At 36.6% G+C, this 25,382-nt stretch overlaps 2 protein-coding genes across 8 annotated transcripts in view; both read right to left on the reverse strand.

The window, feature by feature from the left end:
* LOC114662108 (gap junction beta-1 protein-like) overlaps positions 1 to 25,382 on the reverse strand; it is a 396,450-nt gene that overhangs the window by 54,084 nt on the left and 316,984 nt on the right. The window lies entirely within an intron of this gene.
* Positions 9,244 to 24,499, reverse strand: nono (non-POU domain containing, octamer-binding). Of its 6 annotated transcripts, none has more exons than XM_028815436.2 (10): positions 24,333 to 24,499; positions 22,763 to 22,914; positions 20,758 to 20,951; positions 16,021 to 16,322; positions 15,834 to 15,929; positions 14,005 to 14,201; positions 12,304 to 12,491; positions 12,167 to 12,197; positions 11,717 to 11,808; positions 9,244 to 10,662 (listed from the first exon to the last, which is right to left on the reverse strand). In XM_028815436.2, exons 2-10 carry the CDS (start codon positions 22,911 to 22,913, stop codon positions 10,537 to 10,539), a joined length of 1,377 nt encoding a protein of 458 aa, XP_028671269.1. In that variant the 5' UTR covers position 22,914; positions 24,333 to 24,499; the 3' UTR covers positions 9,244 to 10,536. The 6 variants fall into 6 exon arrangements, with proteins under 6 accessions (XP_028671269.1, XP_028671268.1, XP_028671272.1 ...); XM_028815435.2 differs by having other exon boundaries at positions 12,167 to 12,200; XM_028815439.2 differs by lacking the exon at positions 9,244 to 10,662 and adding an exon at positions 11,002 to 11,490.

The raw sequence follows: 25,382 nt of genomic DNA on the forward strand, positions 1-25,382 counted from the left end.
TGTTTCGACCTCAGAACACGCTGCAAATGCATCTGCACACCGCTCTTCTGTACAAATCCCGGAGCATGGCATGGACTTCTACACAATGCCTGCGCTCTCACCTAGCACATGCCACCACGAATATCTAGGCACCTGTTACAACCCCGAAACATAGTAACGTTAATCCCTTGAGTCCACTCTGATGTTCTGGCCTCAGACTGTGCTTACTTCCCAGACAAAATTCCGCCGTTGCCCAATAATCCTCTTCTTGTGGATCCGCCAGTTTCTTTCTTCTCAGCAACAGCCCGCTGCACGCTGTTCACCCTTTTTTGGCGTACTATTTTTCCCTATTTCTGCAGTCTGCCCAAGAGGCTTCCATCCCTTTAAGTTTCTGGACACCAATATTTACTGATTTCACGCACACCAAAATCCTTCTAAACAGCGCCTGTAGCTCCGCACGGTTGACCGGCGTGTTCTAATGCTTAATGCTGCAGCGCAGATCATTAAGTGTTTGCGATTTTTAGTACAGTATTTGTGTGTTTCATCAGTTGTTAACTGGTACATGCTTCTTAAACTGACTTCTTCCTGCACTGAGAGGGTAGGGAAATACTTTAATACAAAGCATTTAATGTGCTACATTGCTAATGATGGGGTTTCAGAAAATCTAGTAAACATTGATTTTAAGATGAGGTTTACGACATTCAACTTTAACGACAAAATAAACCACGAGAATAAAGTCAGCATGACACTTTTTTGTTTTTCACTGTATCCGTATTTTTTTCCTTCTCCGTGGCCCTAATACAATTCCATAAAACTGTCACTTACTAATGAGAATATTAACCCGCTGATCAAACGTACTGCAATACGTGTTTTGGGCACGGTCAGCATGCAATCTTCATGCGAGAGATGAACAAGTACTTAGAAATTCTAGAGTCACTGGGTATGACAGACATTACCCACTTTTGAGAGTATACAGTCATGGCCGAAATTATCGGCACCCCTGGAATTTTCCCAGATAATGCACCATTTCTCCCAGAAAATTGTTGCAATTACAAATGTTTTGGTATAAACATGTGTATTTCCTTTATGTGCATTGGAACAACACAAAAAAACTAGAAAAAAAAAAAAAAAAAAAGCACCAAATCTGACATTTCACACAAAACTCAAAAACCGGGCTGGACTAAATTACTGACACCCTCAACTTAATATTTGGTTGCACGCCCTTTGGAAAAAATAACTGAAATTAAGCGCTTCCTATAACCATCAACAAGCTTGTTACACCTCTCAAATGGAATTTCCGACCACTCTTCTTTTGCAAACTGCTCAAGGTCTCTCAGATTTGACGGGCGCCTTCTCCCAACAGCAATTTTGAGATCTCTCCATAAGTTTTCAATCGGATTTAGATCTGGACTCATTGCTGGCCACTTCAGAACTCTCCAGCGCTTTGTCTTCAACCATTTCCGAGTGCTTTTAGAGGTATGTTTGGGGTCATTGTCCTGCTGGAACACCCATGACCTCGGACATCTTTTGGTAGTCTTCAGATTTCATGATGCCTTGCACACAGTCAAGGCATCCAGTGCCAGAGGCAGCAAAACATCTTAGAACCTCCACCATGTTTGACTGTAGGTACTGTGTTCTTTTCTTCGTAGGTCTCATTCCGTTTTCTGTAAACAGTAGAATGATGAGCTTTACCAAAAAGCTCTACCTTGGTCTGATCTGTCCACAAGACGATCACCCAGAAGGATTTTGGCTTCCTCAAGTACATTTTGGCAAACTCCAGGCTGGCTTTTTATGTTTCTATGTCAACAGTGGGGTCCTGCTGGCTCTCCTGCCATAGCGTTTCATTTCGTTCAGATGTCGACGGATAGATCAAGCCGACACTGTTGCACCCTGAGTCTGCAGAACAGCTTGAATATGTTTTGAAGTTGATTGGAGCCGTTTATTCACTATTCGGGCTATCCTTCGTTGCAGTCTTTTATCAATTTTTCTCTTCTGTCCATGTCCAGGGAGATTAGCTACAGTGCCATGTGTTGTGAACTTCTTGATTATGTTGCGCACGGTGGACAAAGGAACATGATCTCTTAAGATGGACTTGTAGCCTTGAGATTGTTGATATTTTTCCACAATTTTTGTTCAAGTCTTCAGACAATTTTCTGCTCTTCTTTCTGTTCTCCATGCTTAGTGTGGCACACTCAGACACACACAACAGAAAGGTTGAGTCAACTTTTCTCCATTTTAACTGGCTTCAGCTGTGATTGCTATACTGCCAGCACCTGCTTCTTGCCACAGGTGAGTTCAAATGAACATCATATGCTTGAAATAAAACGATTCACCCACAATTTTGAAAAGGTGCCAATAATTTTGTCCAGCCCATTTTTGGAGTTCTGTGTGACATGTCAGATTTATTTTTTTTTCCTGTTTTTTTGTGTTGTTCCAATGCACATAAAGGAAATAAACGTGTATACCAAAACATTCATAATTGCAACAATTTTCTGGGAGAAATGGTGCATTTTCTGGGAAAATTCCAGGGGTGCCAATAATTTCAGCCATGATTGCATGTAGCTCCGCAATCTCAGTGTGCAACTGAAGTTTGAGGGAGTGGAACGGACAAGTTCAGTGCTAACAGTCAACAGGGAAAAAAAAAATCAGTGTTTTCAGCAAAGAGCCTTGCATCTTCCTTGGGCATCGCAGAACGTTTTCTTTCCATTTCACGACATAACCACACGCATTTTTCCTGTCCAGCATAGTGCCCCGTCTTCAGTAATTCACTCAACTGGCTTGCTATGATATTTGCCTCCCCTGTCAGTTACTTTTTCTGTGTCCTTAAATTTTGCACGAAGCTCATTCTCGCCCCTGAGCACATACGTAACATCTCCAAATGTCAGTTAAATCCTCCAAAGCATTTATGAGATTGTGGTAGTTTTTTTATCCCCACATATTCATATATTAAAATGTACTTTCTTGGCAGATAACTACTAACCCTAGATTTAACATTCTGCCATAGTTCAGCTTTTTAAGTAAATGGGGAATGGTATTTGTGTTAATGAGCCAGTCAATTTTGCATTTTATAGGTTATAGGTTAAGACAGACCATTCAATCTCCTGAGAAAATTTTCTGAAAGCTAACTTCCTGATATACACAAATGTTAAATAAATCTGCCTACTTTTAACTGGAGGCACAAAATTAATTAACAGGTACTCATCTTCCTACAAATCTTCAAGAATGCAAAGATGTGCTGAGCTGCCAACTTACTACTAGTTGCGGATTGCTTAGGTCAAACATGTAAAGCATTAGCTTAGAACTAAAATTCAGCCTTCAACTTTGAAAGTTTATCCTACATCTCAACTACTTACAGTCTGAATGGTCCCAAGGGGATAAAAGCAAATACAATGGAGGCCGCCTGTACCCATTAGTAAGTTTTACCTGTAAACACAAATCTTTAGACTGAAGATCCAACACTATCTAAAATTAACAAAAAATTATAATCAATACAGAGATCACACTACACAGACTCCCAGAGAAAACCTATTGCACGAGTCCCATTATAGTGTAAATACTACACAAGCAAATCTCACTCGAAACATTTACATTGGAAAACATCCCTGGAGGGATGACCTCATTTTACAATTGAGAGTCAATTGGTTTAACAAAGTGTTTCTTGTTAAGTTGAGAGAGATTTCCTGTCAATCTACAGCAGATAAATGTCCAATTATGTCACAGTTCTGAACTGGTGCATTGTATAAATACATGACATTATTTAAAAATAAATTAAATGGTTTAAATTGACCAGCTTGATTCCGAAACTGCTAGTTTTTGCACGTCACTGCTGCTGAGTTTGCGTTCAAATGAATGACCGATTGCACAATACAATTGGACATACATATCCATGTCATTTAACAGTGTAGGTGTGCATCAATGCTATGATTTGTATTTTACACTGTTAGCCTCCATTTAGCAAGACAGAGCTGTTTTTTCACAAGTGCCAAGATGTTTGGGAAGCCTAAAAAAAAAAAAACCTTTGCATTGGACTGACCAGTTTGGATAAATGAATTTTACACAGATTCACTTACCTCCTTGATTACAATAAATGGGCAGAAAACTAGTTTAGTTTAAGGGATACTCTACAAAAACACAGCAGGTGCACAGAGAGGAGAAGAAAAAAACAAAAAAAAAAAAACAAACTGATGTTAATTATTTGCTTTAACAAATAACAGATTGATAAAAAAATACTGAACTTTAAGAGGAGCCGTGCAGACTAACCACCAGCAAAGTGGCTTAGAGGAAACTTGCTGGAAAGAATTTCTGCCAACCGTCAAATCCTAGACTACAGAAAACCAATACTATTTACTTAATGGCATGAATTACAACCACACCATTCAAGATCCTGTGGGAAACCATCTTAAAAACCATTCAGAAAACTTATTTTCTAATTTGAACATAATCTAATTCAGGATTTTTGCCCTTTAGACTCCATTTCCATTAAATAAGTCCCTTGCAGTCCAAACATCATACAATTAATATAATTCCACCAGTAACCACTGTCTCAAACTTGAGTGTACTTATTTGAATTTATATGAGCGAGTCTGTGGACATATATTTCTCCATAGACTATAGAGAAAAGCCAAGCAAAATGACACCTTTTATTGGCTAACTAAAAAGATTACAATATGCAAGCTTTCGAGGCAACTCATGCCCCTTCTTCAGGCAAGATGTAATCTAGAAAGGGCCTGAGTTGCCTCGAAAGCTTGCATATTGTAATCTTTTTAGTTAGCCAATAAAAGGTGTCATTTTGCTTGGCTTTTCTCTACATTCATAATGGCTAACACGGTACAACACTCTAGTACTCCATAGACTATAGAATGAAAAGGGAGCTTTGGGATTTTTTTTCTGTAACTCTTGAACAGCAATAAAACAATCATTTCTTATACAAATGTACAAGAGCCATTCAAGCCTTGAGCTTACATTTTACAGTACTAACATATTTGAAATAGGAGCTAGTAATAATATACTAATATTCACTTGTGCATGACACTGATTAATATACTTACCTTGAAAGCATAATCAGCATTTTTAAGTGGTTTGATTACTATTCAGTATTTTCCAGTTATATGCACACACAAGATAACATTGGTTCTCTTAGGTTTTGTGAAGTTAATCCTACCATTTAGCAAGGCGTAACTATGAAAAGGGTAACTTTCTTTATATTCAATAAGAGTATCAGGCTACACACACAGTATTAATTTGTATCACAACACAATGGGTAAGTAATAAATGTAAACACCTACAGTTGGTAAATTTCCTTGCAATGGCACTAGGTTATCATGGTTCATCAGGACAGCTTATATTTTAAATTTGGCAAGCATATGATATTTTAATGGGGGGAAAAAAATGACACTACACCAACAAAAAAATGCATAATTTGGTTTCTTTATAGTGAAGCAAAACATGGCCCCAGGCTCTGCTATACAATCTCCCAGGAGTGTTCAGCTGGGCCAAGATCTAACCGGTGGATCTCACCAAGTTCCTTTTAATCATTCTTTATATGCTTGTGTCTTATGGATAGTAGTATTATCTAACACATGTCTAGCACAAGCAGAAAAAAAAAATGCCAACACACCAAATAAATGTGATGTGTTCTGGATTTACCTTGACGCCTACCCAAGTCAACAAACCTAAACCATGGCAGAAAAAAAAAATCAGTTCAGCACAGTAAGAGAATGGAGAACCACTTGTTCATTACTGTGCATCTTTGATGAAATTAGGCGTACACGGACGTACTGCAGCTTGGTTATAGTATCCCTATGTATGTTTTCTTTATGAGGGAAATACCTAATATTTGATCCACATTTAAGATCAAATGGCCTGCCAGCTTACCAACACCTTTTGAAGCCAACGCATAGACGAAACAGTTAAAAGATCCTGGACTTTTGTTTGCAGGATGTCTTTGCCTGTAATTCCATGCCAGCATCACCTTAGCTATAGTTCACCAAGAAACATTAGGAACTGGTGCAGTCTAACACTGAAGCACCTAGCAAACAATCTTCAACAGTATAATTTTCCAAAGTCCGATATCTAATCTTCAGAGCAATCAACAATAGGCACAATGGATTGTTAACTACTAATTTCTCAGTTAACTGAAGCAGCTGCTTTCAAAATAATCAGTATTTATCATTTACTTAGTTTTAAACATGCAGGTAACTACCAAACCGAACTATACTTGCATCTTGCCATTCTTACTCAATAGCTTCAATAAAATTAAGTTCTGAATAGATAGCAAATATCTGTTTAAATTGTGAGAAAAAGTCTGCAGACAGTAATGAAATTCATCCACCCACTATCAAACTCAATCCAATTCACTAAGACCAAGCCTGTTTTGGCAGTATTGGACCCAGGTAAACATCAGATAGAGTTTTAGTGCCAAGTGTATACTCATGCATGCTTCTAAATTTACATACATGGTGTCCGATTGAAGCCAAATAATCGTACATGCACTAAACTGAGATGCGGAATGAAAGCTGCAATACCTGCAAGGAAAAGTGCACACAGTACCATGTCTAAGCTAGAATAGCAGAGCCACTTCAGCACAGTGCCACACAGTAACAATTTATTCCACTCTAATTTGACATACAGTGTGATGCCATTACCTTACAAAGAATGATTACTGTAAGCTTTACTTCAGCAAAGCCTGTATTAATTTCTTGCTGTAACACAATTAAATTTTCAGTTAATCAAATTTAAAAACCTTTTAAAATTATGAATGTGTTTAAAATTTTTCCTTCTGCTGTGTCATACTGAACATAAATTGTAAGCAACCCAGAAACAAAGCTGATGACAGACATGGGCAAATGTCCCATCATCCTGTGCATTTATTTAGTTAAAACCAACTTATTTTTAATCTGCTTGTTTTTTTCAATGCACAATGCATTCTCAGATGGTGAATCTCTTATTTTGGCATATTAAATGTTATTATAGTACCAAATTTCAATATTGATATTTTGCCTTTTTCTTCAAGCTACTGAGCACAACTTTAGTATCCACCAATTGTCCATTAGCATTAATCAGTATTATTCTGGTTTAGTTACACACACAGCACAATAGATCAGGCATTTTAAGCAGTAGTTTCTGCAAAATGTATGCAAGGATTCAGCTTTGTTTTCACTTCAGTTTTATTCATGCTCTAGATTTTCTCCCTTTAAGTTACATTACCTGTGTGTTTGACTTGTATTTGACTACATCACAATTATGTACAGCAAAATATAAAGAAATAAACTAGAAAATTCTAGTGTTAAGGCAGGATAATTGTTCAGTAAGCTGAACCAATACCTTGCAGAGAATGGGCCTTATTTTAATTCCCAGCGATGGTGGCTGCTGTATTTAGAGTAGTAGTTTCCCATGATCACAAGGTCATCCTTACACACTTGAAAGAGTTGCTACTCGGTAATGATTACAAGGATGGTGAGGGGAGAGAAAAAAACAAAACACAAACCCTCATGAATTCTAGTATGAGAACCAGGCTCAACATTAAAGTGCTTCCTAGTGGCTGAAACAAATCTGACCAAAACCACCACAGACCCCAAAGCTTTATTTTGTTGCTCAAGATTACTACCTTTTGTTACCGTGGCTAGGAATACCCATACCCTGTGTAAAGGTGCAGATAATAGATAAAAACACAGACACAAATAGCTGTGGTTGGGACTGATTCTAACAGGGGTAGGGGAAAGGAGGTTAAAGCATTGAAGAAAAAAAAAAATTGGGAAAATCCAATCCGATCATATATTATCTCTACCACATTCTTAGAAAGGTGTGGGAAGTATGAAGACACATTTCACACAACTTGCACAGAGCATGTTGTGGCTCACACAGGTCAGTGATTAAAATGACTTCTCACAGATTCAGAAATACCACATTAAATTTCCACCTCAGATATATTATTTGTGGAGCCGAATGTCCAGCGCCTGCTTGCATTTCTATGATTTTTTTTTTCCCCCTGACACAGCTCCGAAACATCTTTTAAATTGATGGTCCTTTTTTGAAAAGAGAAAAAAAAAAAAAATGGGTGTGCTTTCACAAGCATGCCCTGGTCTAAGGCGATATACCATTTAGGGACAGGTCATCCTTTTTGAATACTGCAACCAAAACCTCTGCAAGAAAAGGCATGTTCAAAACCTGGACAGGCAAACAAACACAAAAACAAGCAGCAAGGATTTAGTCTACACATAAAAGTTCTGGAATTGCAGGGGAGAGTAGGGTTGGTTAATTGCACTGAATTACTGGTGAACAGCCTTTATCAAAAAACAAATACTATAAACATTCAAAAGTGTACAACAGGTGAAACAGGATACCAACAAAATATTTAAGTGCACAAGAATTCAAAAATGTGCACAAATTGCAGAGGCAGTTATTTCTCACTTTAAGCATACAGAGTCCAAGTTTTGAAAATGAAATGGTGCAAAAACAATTTTTCAATCATGATCAACTTTTCAAACAAGTTTTTTTAATGTCATATGACAGCAAGCTAGCACATCCATTTTTTGCGGATATTTTGAACATTTTTTTTTTTTTTTTAAAAAAACTACATTAAATGGAGCAAGAGAACAAACAGTAAGACACCAGTGAAACAACTACCACGATAATGTTTGGATATGTCATGATTTGTGCACTCAAATCTAAACACAAATATCATTAGTATCATTTACCCCACGACCCTGGAGTGAATTAAGCAAGTTTGATAATGGACGGATACAAGAATGAATATTACAGATAGCTCTTTTATAAAAACCTAAGAGTAACCTTTAGCAGGAACTAAAGGTGACATTGCTGAAGGACCTCTCGTAGCATTTCAGTAGGATTATTTGTTCTAAAATTTCTAGTGCTTAAACAAAACTCTATAAAATATCATTTTCAACAGCATCTAACAAAGTCATGGAGTCATACATCCCCCCCTTTCTAAGGGGGCGGGTGGGAGTTTGGGCTGATGTTGGTATGCGATTTCTTAAACCAACTTACTACAATTCAGGGTTTTGGGTGGGGACAGAGCCTATCCAGACACTGAGGTTCAAGGCAGAAATCCAATCAAGGCCCAAGTGCACCGTAGTGTCAATATGAAGATGTTTAAAATACATTATTTCAATGTTCTTAAATTACACTGCAATCAATCATGTAGAGTAATGTGTAACATGTGTCCAGGTCAGAATTCAATACTGTGGCTGTTTGAATCTTACAGATTTTCTAAAAAAAGGTTTTTTCTTCATGTACAACAAGGAGTCAACTACACTATCAGTAGTTCATATTTATTAAGCAAATATGGTCACTAAAAAAGCAACCTAGGCAAAGGGTACATACAAAACGTTTTGTTTTCAGCTTGAATGTAGCCATGTTTAAAGAACGTGGAATCAAAATTTCCACCCCAGCATTATATCTAGCAACCTTGAAAACCAAAAGCAAATTGATTCAAGCTAAACAAAAAAAGTGGACACCTCAGGGTTGGTTTAAATAGCCCTAATGCAAACACACACCCAGACAGTATGCCTTTCAAAAATGCATTAATATAGTTCTTGTATAATCTTAAAGCATGCAGAATGTTTACAATCTCAATTACTTCAATGCAAGATTTTGTTTTTAATATACACAAACTGCGAATAACTAATTGGCCATTCAAACATACAAAAGATAGTTAAAAACGGTCTATATATATATATATATATATATATATATTAATTATACCTACTTGCAACAGAAACAAGAAAACTACTCCCCAACTCCTCCCACACTAAAAAGTAGTAAAGATGCAAACATTTTTCTAAACTACTATTTAAACAGAGGTAAAGTCAGTTGATAAGCTGCTGCATTAAAGAAATCTCTTTAAAAGAATCTAACTGAACTTCAAACACCCGTTCAAGTTTTTATTAAGCCGGGACAAAAAAACTTTACATACACATAAAAAAAGCACGCTTTAATACATCCAAAAAGAGGTAACGACTGCCCAGAAAACATTTCCACTGGACAAATCACCAGTTATTTAACACTTTCAGCAAAATGGTAGCCTAAATCAGCATCTGCAGTAGATGAAGTCCACCTAAACTCAACTCAAATCTATAGTCATTGCTTTAAATGTGGAAATATTTATTTTAAAATGCAAAGAATTTGCAAACAGTAAGAACAGACAAAAATTACATCTGCTATAACGAAATCTATAGTCATACAGAGTTAAGCAATTGTATTCATTTGTCCAGGCAAAAACAATTTTAAAAGCTTAAAAAGAAAGTATAAAAGTGTAAAATCTATTTAAAAAAAAAAAAAGCCAATCCTCATCTGTACAAACTGGTTACAAATGTGGTCCAGTTACTTCAAGTAAGAGTCTGATTTAAGATAACTATTCGACTATTAGACTAGAAAAGACCAAGCATAACCACAACAATTGTATGTCCACCTAACCAAGGTGGGGGAGGGGTCGGGGGTAATAAACAAAAATACATGAATCATACTGTATCTACACATTAAAAATCTGGAGAGGGTTATACTGTTTTGCTCAAAGGTCACATTCAAAACGGACAACATTCAGTATCGACGACGTTTGTTGGGGCCAAAGTCACCCCCCTGGGGTCCACGAGGAAATCCTCCCTGGGTACCAGGCATGCTTCCTTGTCCCTCGATTTGGCCTCCCATGGCAAAGCGATCATTGGACTGATTGTAGTATGATCCACAAGTATATTCGTCGTGGAGTCAGGTTTGTTGGAGAAACGGGAACATACCCAACAAGAAAATAAAGATCGGATATTAATCAGAAATTGCGCAACTTTGCTATTTTAGGCACATAAATCTGAAAAAGTCATTTCATGTGACAGACAGATCTCCATTTTTAGGAATGAGAAGTATTTAACCTGTGGGTGTCAATTATTATTATTATTTTTTTTTTTTTTTTTTTAAACGTACTATAAACACAAAGTGTAAGAGTACCCAACATATATGCTACCCTCTCAAAAAACCCCACACCTGTTATCTAATAGGAAAAATGCCTCAAAATTCAATTAAAAGACTTATGGTCTTTATTAGTTACTTTTAACAACTGCTTTGGAACAAATACATTGTATTTATGGTTGCTGCCATATTACATCTATAGTTATACAGAATAAAAAAATAGGAACAGCAGGTTTCAAATACAAAAGCAGCAATGAAGAGGTGGCAAATCTCAAGAGAATTTGCAAATACAAAGTAAGCTTGAAGAAAGCACTGCCTGCCACTCTAACTAAAGACAGGGTTTCAACAAAAAGAACAATTTCCAGATGGGAAGTATTTATATTAAAAAAAAAAAAAAAAAAAGTCTTTTAAAGCTTAAAAATTAAAATTTAGAAATGGCACTAAATGAAAAAGCTTTAAAAAAGTACCAACTTAAGTAATAATATACAACATTTTATTTGGGACAAAATAAAGGCAGTGACAGCACATTAAACTGGTTGTTCCGGTTTACATTGGTGGGTACCATCCTGACTGATCATCATATGGATTCCAAACCTGCCAAGCAGCAAATGCATTCTGTTGAGTTTAGCATGATGAAGTAATCAAAGCGAGGAGGAAAAAAAAAAAAAAAAAAAAAACAAAAAAAAACACAAAACAAAAAACTATGTACTGATAATGCATTGTTTAAGAAAGCTGCATGCTACATTTCTAACAGCAAAAATGACAGCTTCTAACTGACTGGGGAAAAAAAAAAAAAAGAAGAAGTTATAGAAGAGTTTACCATTCCGGGTGTTCCCTCAGGCTTGATAGTCACAGACCCAGCTGGCACAGTGCTACTAGGCAGTGCGTTTCTGTTCATTCCCATTGTAGCTCCTTTACCATTAAAAAGAATAGATTACTTAAACACAATAGCAAGTGTAAATATTGCAGCTATGCCAAATTTAAACCAGTACCCAATTTCAGTACTTCAATTTCATGGCACAGTTTACAATGACCTTGGTTCAGCACAACCATCAATAAATATTACTTAACTAAACAAAATATCCACCAGAACATGTGTTTAACAATAATGCCTGAAATCTGAGAAAATTTAATAGCAGATTCATGATACTTTTCTCCCAAACACCGCCTATAAAAATAAAAGCATTAAACCTAATAAGTTCTAACAACTTAAAAGTACAGAACCAAACAGTCACTGTGCCAACCTATTAAGCTGCAGCCAATCACATACCTCCCATATTCATTCTCATGTCTTGTTCACGCTGCTTGATGAAAAAAAATAAAAAAATAAAAATAAAAATTATAAACTACCCTGGTGTACAGATTAATAACCTAAAAAGTTTGTTAATTAACTAGAAGGCAACTTACAGCATCTCCAAAGTTTCCTTTGAAACCTTCCTGCTGCCGTCTCATCATCTCATCCTGTTGCATTCTCATCTCTTCATCACGTCTTCTGCGTTCTTCTTCTTGTCGGAGTTCTAGCTGTTTACGTTTCTGCAGTTCCTGATTGTGAAGTTCTTCCATACGGCGCAATTCTTCCTGGCGCCTTAATAAATCTACAACAGTGAAGAGTTTTAAATAACTAGCCTTCACAATGCTCCCACAAAACCCTCACACTTGCCCACCCATATAGTCTATTTCTGTAGCACTGAGATAATTAAGGCCTCTTTTGCACATAATCTTGTAATATACTATATGGATAAAAGTACTGGGATGCCTGACTATTACACCAATAGGGACTTTAATGACATTGCCTTCAAACACATACTTAACATGGAGTTGGTCTCTTCACCCTCATTTTTGCAGCTGTAACAACTTCCACTCTCCTTGGCAGGCTTTCAATAAGATTAGTAATTTATACGGGAATTTGCACCCATTCAGTAGTGCATTTATGAGGTCAGGCACTAATGTTGGAACAGAAGGCCTGCCTTGCAATCTACATTCCAGTTCATCACAAAGATGTTCAATAGGGTTGAGGTCAGGTCTCTGTGCGGACCAGTCCACACTTAACTCATCCAAGTATGTCTTTATGAACCTTGCTTTGTACATTGTACACTGGTGCACAGTTTATACACTGCTTTGTACATTGGTGCATAGTCCTGTTGGAATAGAAAAGGGCCTTCTCCAAACAGTTTCCATAAAGTTGGAAGCATAGCCCTGTCACAAATATCTTGGGGTATGCTGAAGCATCAAGACTGCCCTAAACTGGAAGTAAGAGGCCTATTCCAAACACTGTAATACAGCCCCACACCATTATGCCTCCTCCACCAAACCACACAGCTGGCACAATGCAGTCATGCAAGTAACATCATCCCAGCATCCGCCAAACCCACTATTGCCCATCTGACTTCTAAACAGAGAAGCTCGATTCGGCACTCTATAGAACACGTTTCCACTGCTCCACAGTCCAGTGGCGGTGTGCTTTACACAACTCCATATGACATGGTGATGTAAGGCTTGCATGCAGCTCTTCGGCCATGGAAACCCATTCTATGAAGCTCATTCCGGCACAGTTAATGCCAGTGGAAATTTGGAACTCTTTAGTACTGAATCAGCAGAGCATTGGCAACTTTTACACACCATGCACCTTAGCAGTCATTGACTCTGCTTGGGGACTTTACGTGGTCTTCCACTTTGTGACGGGAGTTGCTGTTGTTCCTAAAAGCTTCCACTTTTCAATAATACCACTTACAGTTTACTGTGGAATATCAAGCAGATATTCATTTATTACAAAGGTGGCATCCTATCACAGTACCACACTTGAAGCCCTACAGAACAACCCATTTTGTTTCATAAACATTTGTAAAAGGATACTGTATGGCTTGGTACTTGATCTTATACACCTGTAGCAATGGGTCCGATTGAAACACCTGAATTCAATAATTAAGCAGTGTCCCCCAATACTTTTGTCCATATACTGTAGCTTGTTACAGGTTTACAGCTTACAATGTAAACCACTCCCAGATTTAAGTACAGAAGTGAATGTGAACATGTTAAATTTGAATACATCTGGAGGTGTACACAAAGGATATCTGCTTATCACAAACAATGCAATATAGTTTAACATACCTTGTCTCATCATCATAACTTGATGTTCATGGCGAGCTGCTTCCATTTCTGCTTCAAGCTTTTCTTTTGCATCTTTAATGTTTCTATCAACCTGTTCAAACTGCTGTTTTTCCATTTCAATAAGAGCTTTCCATCTCATAGCATACTCATATTCAAAAGAGCCAGGCTGAGCAAATCTAGGTGGCTGTTCACGTTCCCTGAAGTTAAATTATACCGGAGTTAAATTTTAGTTATTTGACACTATATAAGTGGCTATCAAAATTCAGTCTAGTTTGGAAACTTATGGCAAAATCTACTCAAAACTGCAGGTTAACAAACATTTCAGAACTTGTTAAAATGTAATTTCAGTTTACACTATTACAACTAGATTTCACTAGATATCCAGTATTAACGTAATTACAGAAACTTAATAACCAAGTGTCTTAATGCTAAAAATAAATATCAAGCTGCTCAGACTAAATTAAAAACCTATTGGGACAATTTTTGAAGCACCTAATTGGCCAACATTTATCTTTTTCTAATCTCGCACTAAAAGAGCACTATAATTTTAGGAAATTCAGAGAGTAGAGTTTTCTACCTTTCCAGGTGTAATTACAAAATATTCATGCAGTTTAAAATTCTGGTGTGGAATAGTATTTAAACTGTTGTTAGCCTGGCTTGGGTGTAGTCTATCACAGGGTTACAACATATAGAGTCCCCTATAAAATTATTGGCACCACTGGTAAAGAGGAATAAAAACAGCTGTTAAAATCAAGTCACCTTTTGGTTAATTACCTTAATCTTGCACCGAGTATAAAAAACTGAAGTAAATTCTGAGAAAAAAAACTAACTTCCAAGAAATTCCCTTAGAAACTTATGAACAAAGTGCAACTGAAGACAGTCACCATTTACATTGGACATTAAGTTGATCAAAGTGTACTTGAACTTTCCAGCAGTAATCCGCGATTCCTGTTTCACTGAGGTAGGTAGGTAGGTAGATAGATACACATATCTCGAAACAGAGGTCAAATGTCCTCATTCATTCATTCATTCATTCAATACAGGAAGGAAAAGAACTCAATTCAAACTAGAGTGAAAAAAGGTATGTTCACCTTCATAAACCAGGGAATGGCTATAAAAAAATTGATACTAGTCTGAAAATGGCCATTAGTTTGGGCAATAATTAAAATCAACTGGAACAGTTACCAACTTACATTGAAGAGTTCCCAAATTTATTTTGCCCCTAGGCAATGTAATCTCGATGGTAAAAGGTTTATATATATATAAATTTTTTATTTTTACAAGAATCACTGTTGGAAAAACACAGGAAAAAAAAGTAACAAATAAACCAAAACTTGCAATCTGTTGATTTTCCAGCAAGACAATGATCCAAAATATGTCTAAGCAACATAAACATCAAGCTTCTGCTATGGCCATCTCAGTCTCTGAACCTAAACCCTACTGAAAACCTGTGGGTGAGCTGAAGGGGAGAATTCACAAGAGACCCTGGATGATCATGAGAATTCTTCTAAGGAATGGTCTCGGATTCCCTGCTCTACATTCTCTAACTTTACAAGAGAAGACTGGGGTTTTATTGGCAATGAAAGGTTATACAATTTATTAAATGCTAGGGTGCCAATAATTATGGCACGAGTGGTTTTGTTTATCATTTCTTGAGGAATTGTTTTACAGAATAAATTTTACTTCAAGTTAAAAGATTGGATTTTTCATTTTTAACAGAATGAGATTAAGGTAAATCACCAAACGTTGAATTTAATAGTAACTGTGGAGGGTACTTTATATATAAATAAACAAAAACTACTATGAATTTCAGGTCTTTTTTAACTTACTTATGATATTGCTGGTTTTTAACAATGAGCTTCTCTGGTAGGCCTTCTTCATCATCAAACTGTTCCATAGGTTCCACAGTCACAGGCCTGGGAAACCTTTAAAAAAGCAAAGAAATGCAAAGGCAATAAAATTGAAACCTGTTACTATTAATGTCAAAATGCTTAGATAGCAGTAAAGGTTGCTTACGCTGTCAACAGGTATGCTCCATCAGCACACCTATCCAGAGCCTTTCTTGCCGCCGGTTTTGCTGCAAACTCAACAATACCCTTGCCAGTAGGCCTTCCTCGATCATCTACTATTACAATGGCCCTTTCAACCTGGCCAAAGATAGAGAATGCTTCTTCGAGAAGCTCATTAGATATAAACTGAGGTAGATTCTTTACTGTTAGAGCAGCTCCGTGTGTTGCAAAACGCACTCGCAGCTGTCTTCCTCGGAAAGGAGTATCATCAAGCTCTGCTTTAGCTATCTCTGCCAAGGTCCTTGTTTCCTGTTCAAAAATAAAAATAAATGCAATTAAACATGTGACAGCAACTTAGCCATCAAAACACAAAAACTCTTACAATTATGTTTTATACCATTCTCAATATTACTGGTAAAACAATCTTCAGATATGCCAAACTAAAATTGTATATCATCTTTTTGATTTCATCTATAAATGTGTATAGAATCCAATACTACCAAATATTTAACTGAAATTTAGAATATTACCATACTTTCTGTTGAAAATCCAATGGTTATCAGGCTAAATTGGGAATTTACTGTTTAAGAGTAATTTTATAAAGTCAATAAAGTTTAAAAAAAAAAAAAAACACACACACATCTAACTATCCAAGATGCTTAATAGAACTAACATAGTTTTTGAACTGATAGAGGTCAACAATTGTGGTCTTGGGGAAAATGGGTGGGGAATTCTAACAGATCTAAAAAGCCTCATCACAACCAATGGCTGAGAGTAAGTAAAAACAAATGTCAAGTTCAAAATTACCACAATTTTCCAAAGGAACATTTCTAGTAACAAAAAACACACCCACTATAGACTGAACAATGAAATATAAAGGTGCAAGGATATATACTACTGGATACTTAAGAATGCTTCTTTTATACTACTTAAAATAACTCATTTTCACTGCTTTCCAAAAACACTGCCTCAATTGTTTTAGTAAAGGTTTCCTGGATGAAGCAAAGATATTAGTATGAGACTCCCAAACAACCATTAAGAAAAAAAAAAATCCTTTAATATGTTCCATGACCATAGGTTTGCTACAAGAAACATTGCTGTCACAGGTAGATTTAACACAGGAGGAATATGGATATGTGCTGCATGGACTGCAGTTTTTTCTCTCAGCTGTCCTCAAATACTGTTGCCACTGCCCTGTTCTTCCAAGACTTTTCACGAGTTTCCACACACTCTCATCTATCTCTTTTACTGCCAGATGCAACTCACACATTACCTGGGAACAAAGGCAACATCATATGCATTAACTTATCACATCTATGATTCATACCATAAGCCAGGATTCTTAAACAGATGTGCTGGTGGCCATGCACCCAGGCTAATGGATTTTAGCATAAACATGTTATCTTGCTGGTAAATTTTCTTCCTCTGCACCCCTCTTCCATGCTTATGCACCACCTCCTTTCATGGGTGGGTGCTACCTACAATAATTCTGCAACATAGCAATTTTTCCCCACATTATACTGCCTATATAATATACATTTTAATTTCCAAAGACATACACTTTTACATTTGTAACATACTGGGCAAAATATTACTTTACAAAAATTAAATTTCCATAATAATCCCTCCAGTATGACAACTTTACGTTCCACAGTACACAATATTAGGAAACTATCGTGTATGTAGGCTGCACTTTCACAGCAGACAGGCACTGCTACAGCATGCTCCATGCCACCTTTATCAGAAAGGAGCTCTGCTCTCAGAAAACTTACTATCCAAGGTACTACTGTCCTTCAAGGTAATAAAACTCAGTGTGTCTTAGGAGTTGTCATGATTAATATTTTTGAGGCTTTACCAGGTATTTAAGATGTTGTATACACATATGAAGGCTTATTATTACTTCCATAAGTTGCACTAGAACTTGACTTGGATTACTGTCAGATCAGGTCTCGCAGAGACATTTAATACCAGACTTTTCCACACATTCTGAATCCTGATATTTTCCAGTACATTTCATTCTTATGTGCATGAAATTGGCTATAATCTATCTACATATCTATATGTACACAATTTTACCAGCGCAAAAAAAGATTTTTTTTTTTTTAATGAATTACTGATCTAAAAAAATTTTTTTTAACACCAGCCTATTCAGATATTCTAGTACTACAATGATTTTGTAAGAAGTGATCTCAGAACTATTTGAACAAAAAAGGAAACGTAAATAGCAGTATGTACATTTTAGCTAAACACAGGAATTTTGCTTTCATCTTGAAACAAAAACTCCAGTTGAACATCCAAATATATCCTGAAGAAGTTCCTTATCTAGTTTTGTCATTTAACTTCCATTGTTCCCGAAATACACAAACATGTATTATGAAGAGCAAAAAAAAAAAGTAACTATCAGGCATGAAACGAAAAAATACCGCAACACAAATAAGTACACTTGCACTTATTTTAATTTTCAGCTCTATTATGCATCTTTTTATTTTTGGAACTTGCACACACAAAAACATTTTTCTTTAGCCTTTTGTAAAGTACTCCCACCTACACGTTCTGTTTGAGTTGTACAAATGTTGCAATGACATGTCAATGTGATGGTAAAACGTTTACCCATCTTCCAGTTTTAAAATGAGCAATAAAATCAATATCAGGAGGTGGTGATAAGGTAGGTAAAACATGCTGGAAAGAACAGTGACGAGAAAGACCAGATAGATGTAGACAGTTTCACAGAGGTATAAATATTACATAATACAGAGGAAGGATGTGTGGTGGCAATCAGTTGAGGTGTAGGGAAAACAAGTTGATCTGGACATCATACGTGAGCTGACGGGCAAAAAGGAAAATTATTAAGCTGTTAACCCCTTAACCGCCCTCTGCCGGATATATCCGGCACCGTTGTTTTATTGCTAACGCCCCGGCACATTTGCCTGTGGTTATGTGAATGCCTGGCACGTAGTACAACTGACAGTTTGGCGTGGGTATTATTACTACGTTGAATTTCGACAACTCTGCGCTTGTATTGGCCGATCACGTGATGTGATTCGAAAGTGAAAGCTGTGAATATGGCGAAAAGTAAACTGACTTCATGTGAGGCTTTGCAGGCGATTTTGGACAGTTCTGATCATGATTGTAGCAGTTCTGAAGAAGATTTTAGCGACAATGATGAGCAGCAACGTGCGCTGCATGATACTGTGAATGAAGACGCATCGGATGACGGCGATGAGTGGGTGTATCCCCAGCATCTCAACTGGATTGCTGCCCGAGGTGAACTACCTTTTCTGCATCCGTTTGAGGCAACGTGTGGCTTTATTGTTGATGTAAACAATTACACTGCTGAGCAGTTTTATGAGCTGTTTGTGTCACCTGATTTGATCAGACATTTTGTTCATCAGACAAATCTGTATGCAGCACAGTTTATTGAGAAAAATCCCATTTTACCTCCACATTCCCGTGTTCGTGCTTGGTTTGACACTGATGAAAACGAAATGAAAAAATTCATTGGGATTTTGATGTTGATGGGAATAATCAGAAAACCAGATATTGAGATGTACTGGTCTACAGATCCTATGTATGCAACACCTATTTTTGCAGCTGTCATGACACGTAACCGATTCTCTTTGCTGCTGAAATTCTTTCATTTGAATGACAACAGAAATGAGCCAGATAAGAAAGATCCAAACCGCGACTGCTTGTTCAAGCTACGTCCTTTGATTGACCATTTATTTGAAGCATTTCAGTTGCCCTACATGCCAGGACCGTCAGTTGCAGTTGATGAAAGTTTATTGTTGTGGAAGGGCCGCTTACAGTTTCGACAGTATCTACCATTGAAAAGGGCACGGTTTGGTATCAAGATGTTTTGCTTAGCTGAGAATTCAGGTTACATTTATAGATTTCGTGTATACACTGGCAAAGAGGATCCTATGAGTAGTATTTCAGCAGTGTTGCCAGATGAATGCAAGGACTTTGGACTTTCAGAAAAACGCTGTCGTGTCTGTTCAAAGAAGGGTCAGCGTAGAGACGTCAAGACCTTCTGCTCAAAGTGTCCCAGCAATCCAGGACTTTGTGCAGTTCCCTGCTTTGGCCTGTGGCACAGCAAACTCAAATACTGGGAATGAAACTATGATTGACTGAACTACTTTTGACTTTTGAATTACTTTTGACTGTTCCGTTTTGTAGTAGACAATAAATCCAGAAGCCTGAGAAAAGGTACATTTTCTGTTTTATTATGTGTTTGCCCATTTCTAGAACTTGCACAACATTTAGTGGTCAATACTGCTTGAATAAATGTAAAAAATGTAAAAAAAATGTAAAAAAGTAAAAAAACGAAAATTGTTCAGATTTCGCCTGGCGTGGGGAATATTTAGGGAGTTGGCGGTTAAAGGGTTAACTTCCATACCCTGCACAAGCCACCCACCCACCCTAATCAGCTGCATAAAGTGGATGATGAAAAATTTGCCAACTTTCAGTTTTTCAAGTTTTAAAAGCTGTTTAGGGGTTAACAATTAACAGCAGCCCTGGAACTTTACTAAACTTAAGAGTGGTACACTTCGTTGCTGGACTACTTCCAAAGGCATTATGTATGCTTTACTTCATTACTAGGGCTCCAATACCAAACACAAGAAAATACCACCCCATCTACCAAAAACAAGTGCAACTGAGGTTTTACAGATGTATCCCCATAAGATATTATGAAATGCAACATTAAAGCCTAAAAAAAACACACACACTATGATAGACTTCTTACCAGCCTTATAAAGCCGAAGCTCCTCTCCTTATTAATGAAAATCTCAGAAGGTTTTCCATACTTTGAAAACAGCTTTTCCACCTCCTCCTCAGACACACCAGGTGGCAGATTACCAACAAACAGGCGACTCCGCTGGGTGTACATTTTTTCTCCTGGCTTTCGAAAGTTTTGCAGATCAATAGTGAACCCTGACTCTGAACAAAATTATGAACAGAAAATAAGAATTTATCAACAGTATCTAAACAGACATTAGGCCAGTTTTGGCAGGTAACTGTGTTAAACACTTAAAGTGGCACTTCCCAAAACTGGAATGCAACTAAAATTCAAAATAATCAAATTTAGTGGTGGATGGATTGCTATTTTTTATATCCAATTCATTATTTTTAATATAAATAAAATGGACCAAATCCAGCTGCAGATTTTAAAGGTATACTCCACCAAAAAATTATTTCCTGTGTACTTTGTAGTGATAACTGAGAAAAACAATCTCATATTCATGCAAAATGGTGAGGAAAAAGCTTGATATAATAAAAGCCAATAGCAGCCAATGATATAACATGGAAACCAATGTGAAAATGGCCATGCAAATAAAATAAATCTAGCATTCTCTTGCATAAACCACGTCTGTTATCCAATAATATGCACAACATACCCAAAGTACATGCTTTTTTACTAAAATATTGTTCAGTGCATACTTCTGTAAAAATCTGGGCACAAACAGAAAACTAAGGCCTCAAAGGACTGTCTTTTTAAATGGACAATCCTCATTCACTGATCAACAGTACGGTCTTCAATTTTAAAAAAAATTCCCTTCCAAAAGGCTTTAGTTTCCCCAATATGATGTGCACAGAAACAATATTTTAGAAAAAGCATGTGTTTTACACATTGAGCATACAACTGGATAACGCAACACAAAAGTTTTTTTTCCATGAAAGTTTTTCATTGTATAGCACTGGTGACTACTGTTTTCATTTAAAATGGAGAGAAAACTTGGTATAGAAACCCAGATTAAAAATTCATAGTCATCACTACAAATTCAAGAAGAAAGTAATCATATTTGTGGGTGAAATTTTCAGTTTAGGATCATTATTGATCATGTGTAAAACTGCAGGTTGGAAAAAAATGAATCTTTATTTTTTTCAGTCTTATTTTAGCACATTACAAGTCAACATTAAATGCAACAAAATTTCACAGAGCACCCCACTCTTAATGTATTGAAATTACAGAATATATCCATTACTAATAGGCTGTCTTAGCTGACATTGAAGAAACATGCCAGCATAGTAGTGTGGGCTAAAGTGTCAAAGATAATTCTCTTTCCACTTGCATGTCACAGTATGTCCCAGACGCTCTTAGCACCTGCTAAAAGTAGCCTTAGTTAATACAGTACAAACTATAGTATACTATTTAAACGGGAACTGGCCTACACACTATAAAGGATCAACACATGTCCAAGAAGACTGATGTTGCCTGGAAAAGGTTTCTCACTCAACTATAGCACTCAGTCAGTCAGTCCCATTTTACTTCTGGCCTTGGCTGGCAATTCTATTACCCAAGATTTTCTAAAAATATTAAGAGATAGATCTCTGTGGAGACCTACTGAGGCGTAGTAAACTAAACCCAAGCAGTAAATTAATTTCCACTGTTTTCAGAAACACTTTCATTTAGTAATCTCAAAGGCCAAAATTACGAGGATAACTCAATTCAACATCTATGTTCATTACAACATGAAATGCCAAGGAGTCTACATAAGGTAGTAGGTAGGTTGGTTTAATACTGTATTTATAAAATAAGGTGTAGCGACTGCCCAGGTATATGTTGGAAAGTTTGTCATTACAATACTGCCAGACAGCTTACTGGTATGACTCTGTAATGAGAAGACAGCACATGTAGTAGAAAAACCAAAAAGGCACTTCTTTGTAAATATGTAATATTACTCCAATCACTAACCAATAGATGCATGCTCATCAAAAAATGTATTTCTTATGGATGGAAGTCAATTTACCTGGAGCTTGCTGTTCACTGTTTTCAACATGTTGCCCATTGCTGTCTGTATTTGGTCCTGACTTCTGATGATGGTGTTGTTGATGCGGAGGTTGCTGCCTTCTTGGACCATGGTTTTGCTGGTCTGATCGAGGTCCCCGGTTTCCTTGCATTCTTTAAAAAAACGAATATGAATCTTTAAATCCAAGCTGAACTGGGTATTCATTTAGCAAAAAGGGCCTACCTACCACTTCGTTTGAAAACAAAATGAATTATTTCTCAAGGGAACAAAAGGACACAATGAAAAATCTGTGGTGAATAATTATTTTATAAACTTTCACTAAAGCATCCATTACCAAACCTGAATCACACAGTGAAGTGTGGTGGGACAGAACCCAACTCAGCAATTCAGGCAAAGATAGGAAATCAACCCTGGGCGCCAATTCGATCACAGGCATGTTTTGATACACAATTTCTATCTTTGATATAAAAAAAAAAAAAAGTGAAGAAGCAAATATCAAAAGTATGTTTAGAACCATTTACTTTGAATTTGCCATTGTAACGCATTCCCAAATACCAATTACTGGTATTACATAATAGAACCAAACTAGTGTACAATAAATGAATGATCGATGTATACAAATGAATGAATGAGATATATACGAAATTTGCAAAATAATGAAAATCGCTTTTCATCAGTTAAACAGCGAATCAAATCGATTTAAAATTAAAAGACGTTCAGCGTTTAATACACAGCTCAATTACAATCCTAAAGTGTTAAAATAAAAAAAACGTAAAAACAGACGGATATGAACCACATACGACTGCCAAAGTAAAGTAATATAAATACGAATGAGCCGCAAAAAGATCGTAGAGAAAGCGCAAGCGTCACGCCTCTTTAAAATACAATGTTAACAAAAGAAAGCTAAATGGATACGTTAAAATATACTACAGCTAAACTCAAATTAAGTGCTCACATTAATGACGCAATGATTCGATTATGGTTAATAATTATAATCTTTCACCCGCTTATTCTTTTTTTTTTTTTTTTTTTAAAACACAGGAGGCCTCCAAAGCCCGGCCTACACGACGCACATAAAATATGCATCCCGTGTCTCGGTTGCTCTCAGCTGGAGGGGCCTATTTTAATATTCTTTCCTGAAAAATAATATTCTCCCAAGCATTTCTTTTACAAATTTAACATGTTAACATATACTACTCGAGACCTTCTAGCAAAGGAAAACACATTAATGCTGCACTTAAGGTCACAGATTCTCAGCTTCAAGTTGCTCATTTTGGGAACACATGTAAATAAATATAAATAAATAAAATCTACACTTTATCACTGAGCCTGGTTACTTTAATACGTAGGCTAGAGAAATCATAGAAATGCAATCAGAAACAGTTACTCCCAATTGCTTATGTTTCATTCGTCCAACATACATACATACATACATACATACATACATACATACATACATACAATCAAACGAGGCGCCGCGGATACCCAGAACAAAGAGAACGAGGCGGCCAAAACAAAGGGTTTTCCCTCTGCCTCACGTAAATACTGAGAATTTAAAAACAGGCTTTACCTTAATGGACAACAAAAACAACAAATCTCTACGATTAAAAAATGAGAGAAGAACCCCCGTGCAATGGAATCAGGTAACCGTTGGAATCACCGGAGACAGAAAGAAAAAAGAAGCGCGTGCCCAGTACTTCGAGCACAACCTAACTTGCGGAAAAAGGGCAGGCTAAGAGGTTCCAATATTCGCACCTGATTGGCTAAATTTGTCCAGTTGTATTTCCTCGTCGACTAAATTATTGGATTAGGAATGTGTCATTCACATAAAGCGCGTGTGCTAATTGGCAGTGTCGGATTTTGTTGCACAAACCGGGTACGCAGCAGGAGCTTCCCGATGGGCTCATTTTAATTTGGTACGTTTACAGATTTCTTTTATATTTTTCTGCTTGCAACTTCCGCTCTCCACCCCTTTTCACAATGAACGAAAGTTGTAGGTGGAGCCAAAAAATACTTAGGTTTCACGTTAGATTGACGGGAATCCTTTTGAAATTGTTTCTGCTGTTCATTTTTCAAATATTTACGTGTGTTCCGTACTCCAGACTGTCTGCATTTATGAAGGGTTTATTTATTTGTGTAATATGGAAGGACGCTAGTTAACGCATATGATTTGTACTAGTGTTTTAATGTTCATGCTTCTCACTATTTCTTAATTATTTTTTCTGTACATTTTTACATTTAAACTCATTTCATTTGCCCATTTCCAATGTCTTTAACCACCAAATAATTCAGATGTATATGCAATGCAGTAATTTATCCAGAAATAAATGCTGGGATTACTTGAGAGCGTATCGCGTTTGCATTAAAGTTATCATGACTTGTTGTTTCCTATATTGTAGTGCGCCTCTAAAAATATTTTGTGGTGTGTGTGTGTGTTTCTGTCCTGCACATTATAATATTATGCAATAATACATCTCTCAGTTTTTTTGCAAAACGTTGGTACTAACACAAATGTATTTGTATTTTTAAAAAACATACTTATAAAAAAGAATACTACTTTGCTCAATATTTAAAGGTAGCCACGGGCAGAATACACAGAGCATACATAATAAATAGACAT

This window comes from Erpetoichthys calabaricus, chromosome 12 (genome assembly GCF_900747795.2).
Source record: "Erpetoichthys calabaricus chromosome 12, fErpCal1.3, whole genome shotgun sequence".
NCBI lineage: Eukaryota > Metazoa > Chordata > Cladistia > Polypteriformes > Polypteridae > Erpetoichthys > Erpetoichthys calabaricus.